General features: G+C 42.3%; 1 protein-coding gene across 6 annotated transcripts in view; it reads right to left on the bottom strand.

Annotated features, from left to right (window-relative positions):
- LRP4 (LDL receptor related protein 4) overlaps positions 1–13,898 on the bottom strand; it is an 89,273-nt gene extending 75,375 nt beyond the window's left edge. For 2 of the 6 annotated variants that reach the window (XM_040560034.1, XM_040560035.1), the window contains exon 1: positions 417–580. In XM_040560034.1, the coding sequence (XP_040415968.1) occupies positions 417–513 (97 nt within the window). In that variant the 5' untranslated portion in view covers positions 514–580. Of the gene's footprint in view, positions 1–416; positions 582–3,540; positions 3,611–10,427; positions 10,530–13,594; positions 13,678–13,778 lie in introns of those variants that run through there. The other 4 variants (XM_040560036.1, XM_040560037.1, XM_040560038.1 and 1 more) reach the window with 4 other exon arrangements.
- Positions 13,899–13,948: the final 50 nt, after the last annotated feature.

The raw sequence follows: 13,948 nt of genomic DNA, 5'->3' as shown, positions 1-13,948 counted from the left end.
GGCGGCGGCCCCCCGGTGCCGGCCGGGGCAGGTAGCCCGGGGGGGGGGCCGCGGCGGAGCCGGGCTGCGCCTTTAAGGGGCCCGCGGCTGCATTCCTGCTGCGGAGCGGCGGCTGTCCCGACACGCCGGGCACGGCAGGCTCGGAGGCAACCTGCGCGCCCGCCCCGCCGGCCCCGCGGGAACAAAGCCCCAGCCCGCCGCCCAGCTCCCGCGGGGGGCAGCGGCCGCGTGGGCGCCGGGGACCGGCCGCCTCCCGGCCTGCCCCGGACCGCGACCGGGAGCGGGACCCGGAGCGGGACCCCTCCGGCGGCGGGCCGGGGCAGCGCTCCCCGGCGGGCGGGCGCGGGCAGGTGAGCGGCTCCCGGCCGGCACCGGGGCCCCCCCCGGGGGCAGAGGGCGCCGCGGCAGCCGCTTACCTCTGGCGCGGAGCAGCGCTCCCAGCAGCAGCGGCAGCAGCAGCGGCGGGAGCCGCGGAGGCGCGGGCGAGAGGCAGCCCCCGCCGCGCCGCCTCATGGTGGCAGCGCCCCGGCCCCGCAGCCCCCTCCCGGGCTCCTCCCGCGCGCTGCAGCCCCGGCCCGCGCCCCGCGCCCCGCCGCCGCTCGCTCCCTCGGCAGCCGCGGCGGCTCCGGGGCTGGGGGCTCGCTCCCCGCTCCCCGCTCCGCCCGGCCCAGGCCCGGCCCCGGAGGAGGAGCCCCGCCGGGGCAGCCCCCGCCCCGCTCCCCCCAGCGCCCGGCCGCTTCGCAAACTTTCCGCGCGGCGGAGGCGGCTCCGCGCCGAGACCCCGGCCCCTCGCCAGCCCCCTGGGGTCGGCACCGCCACGGGACCCTCGGGCTCGTCCCTCTGCGGGCTCCCCAAAGCGGCCCCGGGGCTCCGGGCTCCCTCCGGCGGCGGAGAGCTCCCCCCGGGCGCCGCGCTCGCTGCCCGAGTTGCGCCCGGTGCAGCCAAGGCAGAGCCCCGGCGCCCCGTCCCAGCCCCTTTGCAAACCGAACGCCTCTGAGCGTCCCCTTCCCCAGCTCCCTGCTCTGAGGGAGAAATTCTCCCCTCCATTCATATCAAGTGTTCTCATATTTGATGATTTTTTAAAGCCCGGAGACAGCCGATGATGTAGGAATCTCTGCTACCCTAAATAAAGAAAAGGGAGCCAGGGTCGAAGCCTGTAGGAGTAGAAATTAACACTTGGACGCTCGTCTTACGTGCCTTCTGGTTTCTGCGTTGCGTTTAAAAGCAGACAGGCTTTCACTGGATGTCATTGTTAAAACAAGTTTTATGATCCTCTGTGGCATGACTTGACATCTTAATACGCGGGGTTGGCAATGCAAGAAAGTTTTGTTATGTAATTAATCTCGGCTGATTCCAAAGTATTACTTTGGATGGCAAGCTGATTCAGATAGCCCAAACCCTGGACCACAGGGGAAGATGGGAATTTCGTCAAATTGACACCAAAGGGCCGGAGTTAGCAATGGTCTTATTTAAAGCCTTCACGCAGATGAATCCAGAGGAAGCTGCAATTATTCCTCCCCTTTAAAGAACCACAAGAGCAAGTAAACAGCACAGCATGTGACTGAGACAATTCTGCCATTCCTATTAATTAAGTGTAAAATAGTGAAGACAGAGGATATTATTAAACATGTCAAAAGAAAATTAAACCAGGGGCTGATTCTTGACGAACTGAGAGAAAAAAGAAATCTAAAGAAAAAAACAATCCGAAACAGCTTCACTGAGGAGAACTCCCAAGAACAGGAACACCAGAAGAAGCAAACCAAGCATAAATTTACAATATATGGGCCCCGGATTGGAAAAAATACCCGCACAACAGTCTATTTGTTTTATATGCTGAATTGCTGCTTCAGGATGGGAATAGATCCGCTCTACGCAGCATGCGTGCAATAGCACCTCGACTATGGCTCTGAGTCCTGCGCCTTTGATAGACAAAGTGCACAAAGTTGCCAACCAGTAACAACAAAAAAGGTAGCCAAGAGGGACTAATTGAGGTGGAGCGATTGAAAAGCCTCACTATGCTAACATTGACTTGGAAACGGTGACAGACTGAGGCGCAAAAAGAAAAAGCAGTTATTGTAAGAAAATAAGCTCGGAGATGATTGAAGTGGGAGAGTTAGGGACAGGGGGCTGAAGTTAAAGGCGAGAAAACATTAACATCGCTCTGACAGGGGGCTGGCTGGCTGGCTAGCATGCCAAACCCTCACATTATTGCACCCCCTAAAAATACAGGGCAACACAGCCACAATTCATGTAAATTTATATTCTCTGTTGAGGCTAGATCCTGGGGTACTGTAAATCAGAGAAGCCCTGCTCACTTCAGGCTCACAGAAGCTTGCAAGGAGTTTAGATGCTGAAGTACTGCACGTGATAATGCACAAACACAGGGCCCAGAACTTCCTGATAACTACATACTTAAGCCATGAAACAGTCTTCCAGCAATCTAGAGGAGTGTTTTCCTGTGTTTGAAACAAAAGCCTCTTGAAAAAATGGTGTCATAAACACAAATAAATTCACTTGTTATCTCTTCAGTCCTTCTCTCCTCAGGGAACAAACGTTTTTACCCACTTGTGTTTGTTGAAGTGTGTTTACCAGTCCTCTGCAACTCGTGCCTGTGTTCTGGCAAATCACTTTCCTCTCCGTGCTCAAATTCCCTATAATTATATCTCTGACTTATAAATCATATTGAAATCCCAAGGTGAAATGATAGAGAAGCGCATAGTATTATTCTGCTTTTCATAACAACTTCCTAGATCTGCTGCAGTAGAGAGGATGGAAATTTATCTTCTAACCCTCTCAGTTACCTACCTGATGATACAACACTGACTGAATATAGCCCTGATTCCACGTGGGACCTTTGGGGAATAATTGTGAAGTGGACTGATGTAGCGCAAAACAGACATTTTTGGTGAAAAAACAGTAGAAAGGCTGTTAAATAATGCTGTTAAAATTGAACCATATGCTTAGAACTTGCCTCTCTCAAACCAAATAACTTGAAGAAAGACTACGTAGATACCAGAAGGCATTTCAATGCATGCACAAGATAGGTATTTGTTTTTACCCACAGCTGTGAGGGAAGAACATTATGTAACTTGTAATAATTTATAGATCATTGATAAGTGACATATAACACAAGTATTGTAATGAAAATGGGAAAGAAGTAATTAAAATATAATTAATGATTGATATGACAATATACTTAGTCAAATAAAGCAGGCATTATAAAGGGAACAGGGAAATTATCATCATAACAACCATTTCATGACACAATTTTCCCGCAAATAATAAATGTATTAAAGAAATAAACCAACCCAATGAGAGAAAATAACTACAATGAAATAATATTAAAATTTAGCATCATTTGTAGCAACTCCGTCCAGAAAACCAAGGACACGGTATCACTGGAAAAGGAAAAAGGAAAGGATCTAGAACCAGGTAGGATTACTAAAGAAAATGCACTTTAGCTATTTTTAAACCATAAAGGTCTTAAAAATAAGTACAAAAATATAAAAATAAAAATGAGATGGGCGGTTTTGTTCTTACCAGTCAAAGTACTTTTAAAGCATACACATGGCCCTTCCTTGGGAAGATGCTTCTCCATACCTCAAGTTTCCTAGAAGAGAACGACAGACCAGATAGTTTAATTCGTATGTTCACAAAGGTTTGGAGCAATCGTGTTTTAAATATTTAAGATTGTATGAATTAATTTAATAGGAGCAAAATGCTAGCCTTCCTTTTTTAAGTAATGTTAAGCTCACTGGGTAAACAGAAGACAATGGACAGAATCAATCTTGTATGACTTTTGACACTGTCTCACAGGACATTTTCACAGAATTGTATTTTAAAGACAACTAGTGGAAGGCGTGTAGGCATCTGATAGAAGAAAACCACAGTGGTCATCTGTGGTTATTTATCAAAATGCAAAGGCATGTCAGCTGGTACCTCTCAGAGTCTGTCCTAATCCCTGTTTTGCTTCGTATGTTCAGAGACAGTTTAGGTAACACAATATTTATGCTTGAATATCTGTACTAAACAAACCCTGATAATCTCAAAACAACAGCAGGGGACACAAACACTAGGAAGGGTGAGATCAGATACCCCAAATGCTGTTGACAAATTGGACAGATTGCCCAAAAATCAACAAGGAAAAAAACAGTAACGAGAAATGTAAAATATTATTCTTCAGAAACAGACATCAGTAAACATTGTGAATTCCTGACAAGTCAGAAATACAGCAAAAACACATCTTAGGGTTACACGTATAACAAACAGTATAAATCAACAGTGCGGTGCCACTGCCAAAAAATGCATTTCATTCTGGAATGCATTAAAAGGTGTGTCACAAGGAAGACAATTTGTTTGATTTCTAAACTTCACATGGTACTGAAGCCCCAAGTAGCACACTGTGTCTCATCTTAGCTGAACACCTTAGAAATACAAACACAGCTGAAGAGAAACAAGAAAATAACAACAAGAACAAGAAGTTTATAAAACAAACCCTACGAGAAAAAGCTGAAGGAATTAGATTAGCCTAGTCAAGAAAATAAAAGCTCCAAGTAGATGCAGCTTTCTGATACATAAAAGCTCTCTATAGAGATGGTGATCAGCTATTCTCTATGGCTCCAGTAGAAAGGCATGAAAGAGTCAACTTGATTTGTGAGAAGAAATACTTAAAAGATTTTGCTATCAGCATTCCAACTAAGCATTTTTTTAAACACTGGAGCTGACTGTCTAGGGGCACTGTGGAATCAATTCCACTGGAATTTTTTAAGAACAAAATTTGATAAACTTGTTAGTGGTGGCCTTGATATAATTAATCTTCATGTTGTACAGGTTGGGCTAGGTGGTCTTTTGGCACCTCTTCCAAACCTCCAGTTCCACAATGGACGTAACTCACAAAATTCTAACTGGGATGATCAATACAAAGTCTGTATTTTGGTTGATCAAATTCTGCTTTACAAGTGGGCTTCCTTAACTAAACAGAAAATCCAGGAAAATAACAAGTTTTTCCCTACTGAGCTCCACATTCAAGATAAAATGACAGGTTCAGTGCCGTCAGACTGGGATTTTCCAATGGCCCTTTTAATTGCTATCATTATTCTACTGCTACATTACCCATACCAGTTCCCTCTTCAGTGTCACTAGTGAACCAAAGAGGTTGTAGCTTGGAATGCCCAGTAAGATAAAAACGAGGATTTTACCCATATGGAGGAAGATGCAGATATGCAGTTGGGCCTCAGAATTCACTGTTGTACATATAAAGAAACAGTTTGATTTTCCAAAGAGCTGAGGGGCCTGCAGCTTTCACAGCTGGTGACCTAGTTTGTAAATGATGGTCTCTGTGTTAAATACATTAAATGAAATGTTAGCATTGATTTATACTTTATGCTATGCTATCACTTTTTCCCTTGTTGCCTTTCCTGCTTTCCTGAATTTTTCTAGCAATGGCACCACTACTTTGAACCCAGATGTCCTTTTAGATGTCATAAACATTCAAGTCCTGTCAGTGCTGTCCTTTATGCTGTTTTTCAAGTTGAAGCCACTTACTCTGAAGACAACAGTCATCCACATGTAGTCTTCTTCAGTGTTACCGCAGTTGTTTTCATTTGCAACAAAACAAAATTCAGGTTAACAAGTCAGAGCTTATGCGCAACTTCATGTTCTCAGCCTTTTGTTTATTTGCTGCCTTCTAAACAGTCAAATTCCAGTTTATTTGGGGGAAATTTGTGACCATCTAACAGACTATTAATTCTGCTTTATGGTGCAGAACAGCAAAACTAAATGTTACATTAAATGGCTACACGCAGAAGCTGAGATACAAAGAATCCTGCAAAAGTCACTACGTAATTTAATGACCCAAGTGCAGATTCATCTGAAAACCCTTTTATTTATTTATCTATTGACACTTGATGGAGGGGTTCAAAAAGCCCCAAGTAAGCAAGCTGACTCTCAAACTCAGGAGAAAAAAAAACAAACCAAACCTTTCTTCATGTTTTGTTTGAGATAGTAGCTCTTCCTGGGTGTCCTGCAAGCTGGTTCTGCTCTTTCTTTTGCCAGTTCCTTTACATCCTCTATGTAAAAATAATGCAAATACACCCTCTTCTATTCCTGATTGGACTCCTCCCCGCAGTGAAATGGCAGTTACCCAGGCCTTGCACAATGTCTGCATTGCAAAGGTAGCCTGTGGCCTAGCCTTAGGAAGAGCACAGTTTAATATCTTGACTCTGGCACAGAAAAAAAAAAAAGAAGAGAAAAAGGAAGAGCATAAAAGGAAAATGATCTTTTAAAAGCTAGCAGTAGAAGAATTCGGTTTGAAGGCAGAAGCCTAACCACCTTTAGTCTCCAAACACATTCAAGTGGATAAGCAGCAAGTTGTGGCTCCTAAATTAATTCATGAATGCGTAGAGAAGCATTTTCCAAAGAACTGAGGACCAGTATTTTTCTTTGATTTCAGGCTCTTAATGTGGTTTGTAATCAATAGATTCCAAGTTTAAATAAAAGGTTTGTGGTGGAACTCAGTCACACAATCAGAAAGAAAGGTGACCTTACATCTCAGTACAAGGAATAGCTTTGATGGGCTGAGTTTTCCTTCCTCAAAAAAACAGAGTACCTGAATTGGGCCCGCAAGAGAAACAAGGAGCCATGGGAATAGATGTGAAAGACACAAACAGATCTTTCCCTCAGCTCACAAACCTTTCTTGTTTGCAGAAACCCAGCCACTATGGAGATGAGTGACATGTAAAAATGTAGACAGACAGATAAAGAGTGTTTTCTTTCTTGAAGATGATTCAGTTCTAATACTTTACTGGCATGATGAGTTAGGCAAGTACTGCCAGCATGCACAAGATATAACCCTTGAGCCTTTCTGATAAGAGATACTACATGTCAACCATCTGCTCTCCTATCAGGTGGCTGAATCAGAGACGCCTCTTAACACCTCTCCCTCTCTCATATTAGCTCTTGATAAATGTGAATGAGGGAACAAATTAATTGCTTCTTACCAGCACCAAGTGAGACCTGAATAAAGGCACAGGTGGGAGCAAGATCCTAGAGTTGTACACACCCTCCACGTCTGAGATCAGCTGCCCACACATATACACACGTCCAATCTCCCTCCCAGCCATGTATACTTACATCTATGTCATCGCAATTTTAGGATTTTAGGATACTTAAGCATTATATTTTTAATACTATTCACCCAAGATTAATATTCTGACAATTCTAGATAATGGGGGGTTGTGTATCGCATTTCCATTTATGCTTTAATCTAGGTCAGCAAAGTTGATGGAAACTTAAGGACTTTAGCAAGCACAGAAGTATGCTTTTGATGCACAGTGAAAATTGTGTCACAGAGACTGCAGGTTTCTCTTACACATAACTTAGACCATACCGAATATGATTAGTAAATACCAGAAATGTACACCAGTCACAGAGTTTGAGGGGAACTCTGATGCATACCTAAACTTCAGGAGTGTTCAAGGAACAACTCTGCTTTCACTGTGTAAAGTTTAACGCATAAAGAATTGGAGCCTTAAGGAGAGTTTCTATCTTACATGTTGTTATCAATTTCAAATGGAGAATGGTCAATCTATTTTTCTGTTTTAGAAACAAGCACAATAAAGTCAGCAAATCAAAAGCAAAATTTAAATACATTCCTCAGATAAAACTTAGTATCTTAATTTGCTGGTTCAGTCTCCTCTGGCTTATCTTCTCCCTCAGTAAGTGATTTGCATGCCACCTTTTCTATCTCCCATCTATTGCTTCTCAATATCTCTTCCTAAATTCTCCAACCACTATATAATCTTCTGGTCTCTATCTCGCTTTTGGTGACTCCACAAAGCTGTTACTCCTGAAAACACCTCAAGTATTATGTAACAGAAAGGAAAGAACATTCTTCACTTTGTCATCTTATATTACTGCGCGAATGACTGGCATACCAGTGTGTGCTTTCACTAAAAAGAACACTGACTTCAGCTCTTGCATAGCTGCAATGTTCTGCAGTGCTCTCTCACAATAGCCCTAATAAATACTGGGGCTCTCTTTTATGTACCTAAAAAGTAGAACTAAGGATTCTTTTGCAAGGGTTTCACAACTTTAATGAATCTATCATTTCCACTTTCTTCTGCTATTTTTTTCCTTGTTCCATCATTTGATCTTCTCTGTAGATGTTGTAAGACTTCTGTCTTACTTGCTTCCAGACTATTTTGAATGTGCTAAGTCTCTGTACTGCAGAGAGGAATTTATGTCCCTTTCCCATAAGAGCTGTCCAGTCCAGCTGTCAGAGTTACTGCTTCACTTCAGCCTAAAAAGCAACAGCTCATTTCCACACAGACCTGTCCCTTCTCTTGTGTGCGTGTAAACACACACACACGCAGCTTCATTTACTTATTTTATCACGCAGACACCTGGTCCAATAGACGATATGGTCTAGATGCTTAAGTTTGCAAGGAACATTCAATGAGCAGAAATGAAGAATGAAAATTGCAGGCCTTCTTGAGTTACCCCCCAGGATGAGCTAAGCCTTGGCTGTCAGAAATGTTTTCCACGCCAGAATTTCATACTGATATTTATTTTTACCAGGCATTTTAGAGTTTCTTTTTTGTTTGGCATGAGAGATCCTGAAAACTCTGCCAGAAATGGCTGTTTTTCTTCTCTGCATCATTAGTGGGGCGGCATTCCAGCAGAGAAGGGTCACTCGCTTGGCACTTAAGTATTTTTAAAGATGTTGTCCTTTCCTTCCTGAAGAGATAATGGGAACAAAAACTGAAGGAGTCTTTCAGCAGTTTGCTTTTCCAAAAAAAAAGCCAAATTTGCTTACTAACACCAAGCTCGAAAACAACTAAAACTTGGACAATGCATATAATACATGACTGGAATCTACCATACCACCTACGGCTACCCTTGATTTTAAAATGAAGATGTAGCCTCCATAAGTCACAGAACCTGTCATAATAATATTCCCTCTTCTCATAAGCAGATAATCCAGAATTTAAAACTACTTTCATGACCAACAAGTAGAAGAATGTTTCACATTCTTTTCTCTAAGAACTTACATTTAAAATATAAGGATCTCACAACTTGATTAAACCTAAATCCTCAGGCGAACATAAAGTTTATCAACATAGGTGAATGTAAAGTTTATCAACATAGAGAGACCTCAAAATTACATCAGATCTCTACTTACTTTCTTCTGTCCACCAGTTCAAGGAACAAGACAAAATCTCAGTGATCCAGACTAAGGATTAGCAGGTAAACTACTAGTAAAGAAGAAATAAATTATGTTCACAGCGTAGTCTCCTGCATGCTTATGACACCTTACCAGTTAAGTATATACTCGACTTAAGAATTCCAGGTATAAGTACACGTATCAAACTTAAGCCCTTTTAATGGTACAAATGCTGGCAATTTAAGGGAGCTGCTGCTGTCATCATGTCCTATCACTAGCTGGAAAACACAATGTTGTTTCTAGACTTCATTTTGTGGCAGATGTAAGGAGTGAGAAACTGTGAATCTTATTTCTCTAACATCTGTCGGCCTTAAAATCAATCTAAAACCCATCTGGTTGCCTAGGTTTTACATGCAGAGGTAAATTAGTATTAATACTACCTTACTAGGGAACAGTGACAGCATTAATTGTTGTGCTAAACCTCTGTGCTGACTGTAAACTAGATACACAGTTCATTCAGCATGAGGAGGCTCAGAGCAGGATAAGCACTGGGAGTACTGGATCTTTCTCTGTAAATGTCTCCTGAGGAATCAACAATATGAAAATACAGATTTCATCACATAATTTCATTGTGGTTTTGGCTGACCTTTTCATTTAAGATAATCTTATTTTTAGTGCGTGTGTTTGGAGAGTTTGATCATAATTCATACATATAATTATTAAATCAGAAATTAATTGGGAGTTTTTTTATGAGTTTGCAACTGACTCATAAATGAATCATCCAGCTGCAGCACCAATTATTTTTCAAATGTCTTGCATAATAGAACCCTAATCTCATTTACAAGATTTCCAATAATTTACATAAACAATAGTATGTGAAGATCTTATTCCCCATTCCTTCAGATCACCCTTCAAAACTTCTCTCTGCTATGGTGCCTAAAACAATAGATCATCAATAAAATTGACAACTGTTTTCACTCAGTGTTTTCTCCTCTCACTGTGATTTGTTTTTCAGGTGTCTTCAGAGAAACATGTTTTGTTATCCCACCAGCAATTTTATTATTTCTCATGTACCAGGTAAAGCTCAGTTGGCAAATATATGGAAGACCTCAAAAAATACAAAGCACCACCAAATCCCCAAAAGTCCTGCACAGTATAGGCTCTTAGCTAACTCTTCTAAAATAGGACAATGCTTTGGACACTCAAAAGATAAACAAGAAAGCCTAGAGACAGTTTCCTAGTGTTTCTTGTGAAACTTGCTTACATGAATACAAGTCGGACCTGGAACAGGACTGAAGACTCCCCACAACCTAGTTCTTTGTATGTTGTGGTTATAACCTTTAAAGCAACAGTTTCCAACTGCTTCCTGAAGAAAAAAAAAAAAAGTTACATTTTTGCCTCCAATACCACTATGCTTTATTGTAAATACTTTAGCAACAACTGTTAAAATTCTAAGCAAATAAAATATTTCATTCCAAGAAAAATTAATAGAAGCCAGACAAAATGACTCAGTCTGTTTAAAACAAGGCATTTCCTCTGGAATTTGTTGCTTGATATCTAGTCCTGTTTATTATTCTACATAATAATCTCTCTGAATGAGGAGCTGTCTCACAGAACTCTGGCTAATAAAAAAAAAATCAGAAGAACTTTGATAGTATCATTTAGAAGAGTGACCATAAAAACAACAAAGATTAAACAACACAATTAACACAGTGAGTGCAAAGTATGTGGGAATGGAGAAGAGAAATCTGATTTAAGCTAAATTGATGAGAAACTCTTGTAGAACTGACGCAGGAAGGAGTTTTCCAGTCCATGCATCATAACCTAATAGAGATCTTTTCTTTCATGATATAATTTAAATTATGCCACTGACTATTTTCAAACTTGTGAACACATGGTCTCTTATAACAGTAAATTACCCCTATTTACCTAAAGGTATGGCTTCTGAAAGCCTTCCAAAACCAGACTTTGAAGTGAATTAAGCTAAATCAAATCAAGGTCACTTTAAATCTGAAAGGCGGTGTTCACAAAATATATCAATGTAGTCCAACTGATCTTCTTGAAAGACTGATTTGGATTCCCAAATGCTGGTAGACAAACTCAGCACATTTAGTTAAAAGATGTAAGCATCACCATGTTTGCCAGGGCGGATGGTAACCCTGACAGTCTACTCCCTATGTTTGTCCTAACGTGAGACCTGTACCCCTGATTATCTACCGAGGAGTTGCTGACAGAGAAAACTACTGTTTTTCATTGTCATTCTTCCAGCTGGGTCCAAAAGAACATGAACCTCCTGTTAGAGGGCTGTTCTTCCTGGAGCAGCTATTAAACTTGCATATGTTTTCCACTGATCCAGAAAAGCCTTCTCAATTTAAAAGAGCTTTTTATTAAAACACAATAGTCTTGGGTTCAAAGATGAATATGGGGAAGCAATACCCATGGCCAGGCTGGCAGCATTTCTCCCTTTTCAGGTCACAAGCGTGAGAGAACAGGTGAGTGCTGCAGCTGATCAGTTATATCACCTAATCCTGGCTCTGGCAAGCCCAGAAAGAAATTATAGTAAACAGGGAAGTTTATAAATGGCTCCAGAAATTACGTCTTGTTTTCATATATTTTTCTTTGAGTCATTAACAGTCAGGCGCCAGTACTACTGAAACTTATCATTATTACAACCACAAATGGGCTCGGTGTCCAAAAGGATTCCCTGAGCTAGCTTAAGGGAAATAACACAGGCCAATCCATAGAGACCAAACTGTAAGAAGAAAAAAAAAAATCCCAGAGAAAATACAAAATAGAAATATTGTAATGTAGTTGTTAAAAAATGACATTAAAAGCATCTTGTAAAGGAGCGCTCCAAAAACTGATCAAGGAGAAATAGTGTTTTACAGAAATGGGTTAAAGAACAAAAAAGAAACAGTGAACAACCTGTGGAAGGCTCTGACCAGCACAGCTGACTGGGAATATAGGAGAGGAAAGTCTTCTAGATTTGGCTTTTAAATACCAGTTGAACTGCCTGGATGACAGTAAAGGACTGCTTGTGAAAACAGATCTCGACATTAGTTTTAAAAGCACAAGAACTGTGTTCTTAAACCTAACGATCACAGGGGGTCTACCAAATTCTGTCTCCTCTCCAACAGTGGCCTAGAACCAGATACCTGACTGCAAAGTGCCTGAAACCCTAAAGTGAGCAGTTATGGAACAGACCTCATGTTAGGAAAAATGTTTTCGAAAACCCAGTTAGTCAGATAATTGGCTTCACCATGAAGTACAATAGTTCATGTTCCTCCAGTCATTGTGCTCTTTTTTTTTCCCCGTATGTTTTTATATGTAATAGCATAATCCCGTATTTTCTCATTCTGAGTAAAAACGTCTACTTCCTTTCTAAATTCTGCTGAATTCTTGGCTCCAAAAATATCTTGCATCAATGTATTCTACAATCTGATTTTATCTGGTATCAAAATCTCTCTTCTTTAATTTTATAGCCTTCAAATACACAGAACTAAATGCTTAAACTGCAAAACTGGACACATGAATTTTAAAGTGAACTTCATTGTAACAAAAATAATTTTCAATAATATCGTCATTTTATATGTTTAATGATCCTCTTTAAGACAGTCTTATCTTTTATCCAATCGCTCGTCATACTGGGGTGTCTCAGTCTGTTTCCTACATTATTCTCACTACTCAGCTTTCAAATATTTATATCTAAGATGTTCTTTTAAAGACAGAACAAGACAAAGACAGCAGAAAGGTCCAGGCAACTGGGGGGGTGGGGGGGGAGGGTGATGGAGGGAATGTGGAATTTAAATAGGTTATCTATAACATCCTATTTGCTCTTTTTAACTGGGGCTGTACTTTGAGTAGAAGTTAGTTGAGTTTCCAACAGCGACAGCATTTTCCTTTTGTGGAATAAAGGCAGGTTGCATGCACATGTAAGTGGTTTATTTAATTTCTGTTCTTTTGCATTTGTCATTAAAAACATAACACTTCCCAGTTCTTCTTTTGGAACTCCTGGGATTACATCCTGGGCTGGGAGTTTTCTAATGCTGATGCAAGAAACTGCAAAAGCATTTGGAAATTTTAGCCCTATCAGCTTCTGTGGAAAAAGCACCCAGCAGAGCTGCTTCCTGCCATGCGATGAGCTCTGCCTGTCCTGTGTCCCAGGAGAACTTCCCAGACAAGTAGAGAGTGCCCTGCGGCTCAGAACTTTTCTGTTACTTTCTGCTTTCCTGTGAGTAACAGGCAATGCCTGATACTCCCCATTCCCTCCTCTCTGGAGAACCAGGGCTGCCACAAAACAGTCTGGGAGCCATGAAGCAGTACTGACAGACCAATGTAACTATAAGGGGCCTCCGTGGTCACCCTGCTCAGGCCTTGCTCTCTGGAACAAGGTTGCTACGCAACGTCCTTCAGTAACTTATTTCCATTTACCTTCGAATTTGGATCTTTTCCCCACAGCTGTAGCCCAGAACCTCCAGCAGCTCCCCGGTCTTAGGCACTTTCTGCTTTCCAACCTAAATTTAACCAGAATGACTTTATACGCGTTCCTCCTCATGCCATTTTAGCTCTTCAGCCCTTCTCCCTCTGAGGAGTCCCCAGTCGCCCAGGCCATCACCCACAGCCCCCTCCTCACAGCCAGGCCGCCATGTCACCCCCAGCCCCTTCCTCAGGGCAGGCCGGGCCGTCACGTCTTCCCCCAGAGCCCCTTCCCCTGAGGCGGCTCACGGCCTCCCAGCCTCGCCCGCAGCCCCAGGCCCGTGCCGAGCGCCGGGCGGGTGCAGGGTG

Source organism: Cygnus olor, chromosome 5 (genome assembly GCF_009769625.2).
Source record: "Cygnus olor isolate bCygOlo1 chromosome 5, bCygOlo1.pri.v2, whole genome shotgun sequence".
Classification (NCBI taxonomy): Eukaryota; Metazoa; Chordata; class Aves; order Anseriformes; family Anatidae; genus Cygnus; species Cygnus olor.
Note: the sequence above shows the minus strand (reverse complement) of the source record. Positions and strands in the feature narration are given on the sequence as shown.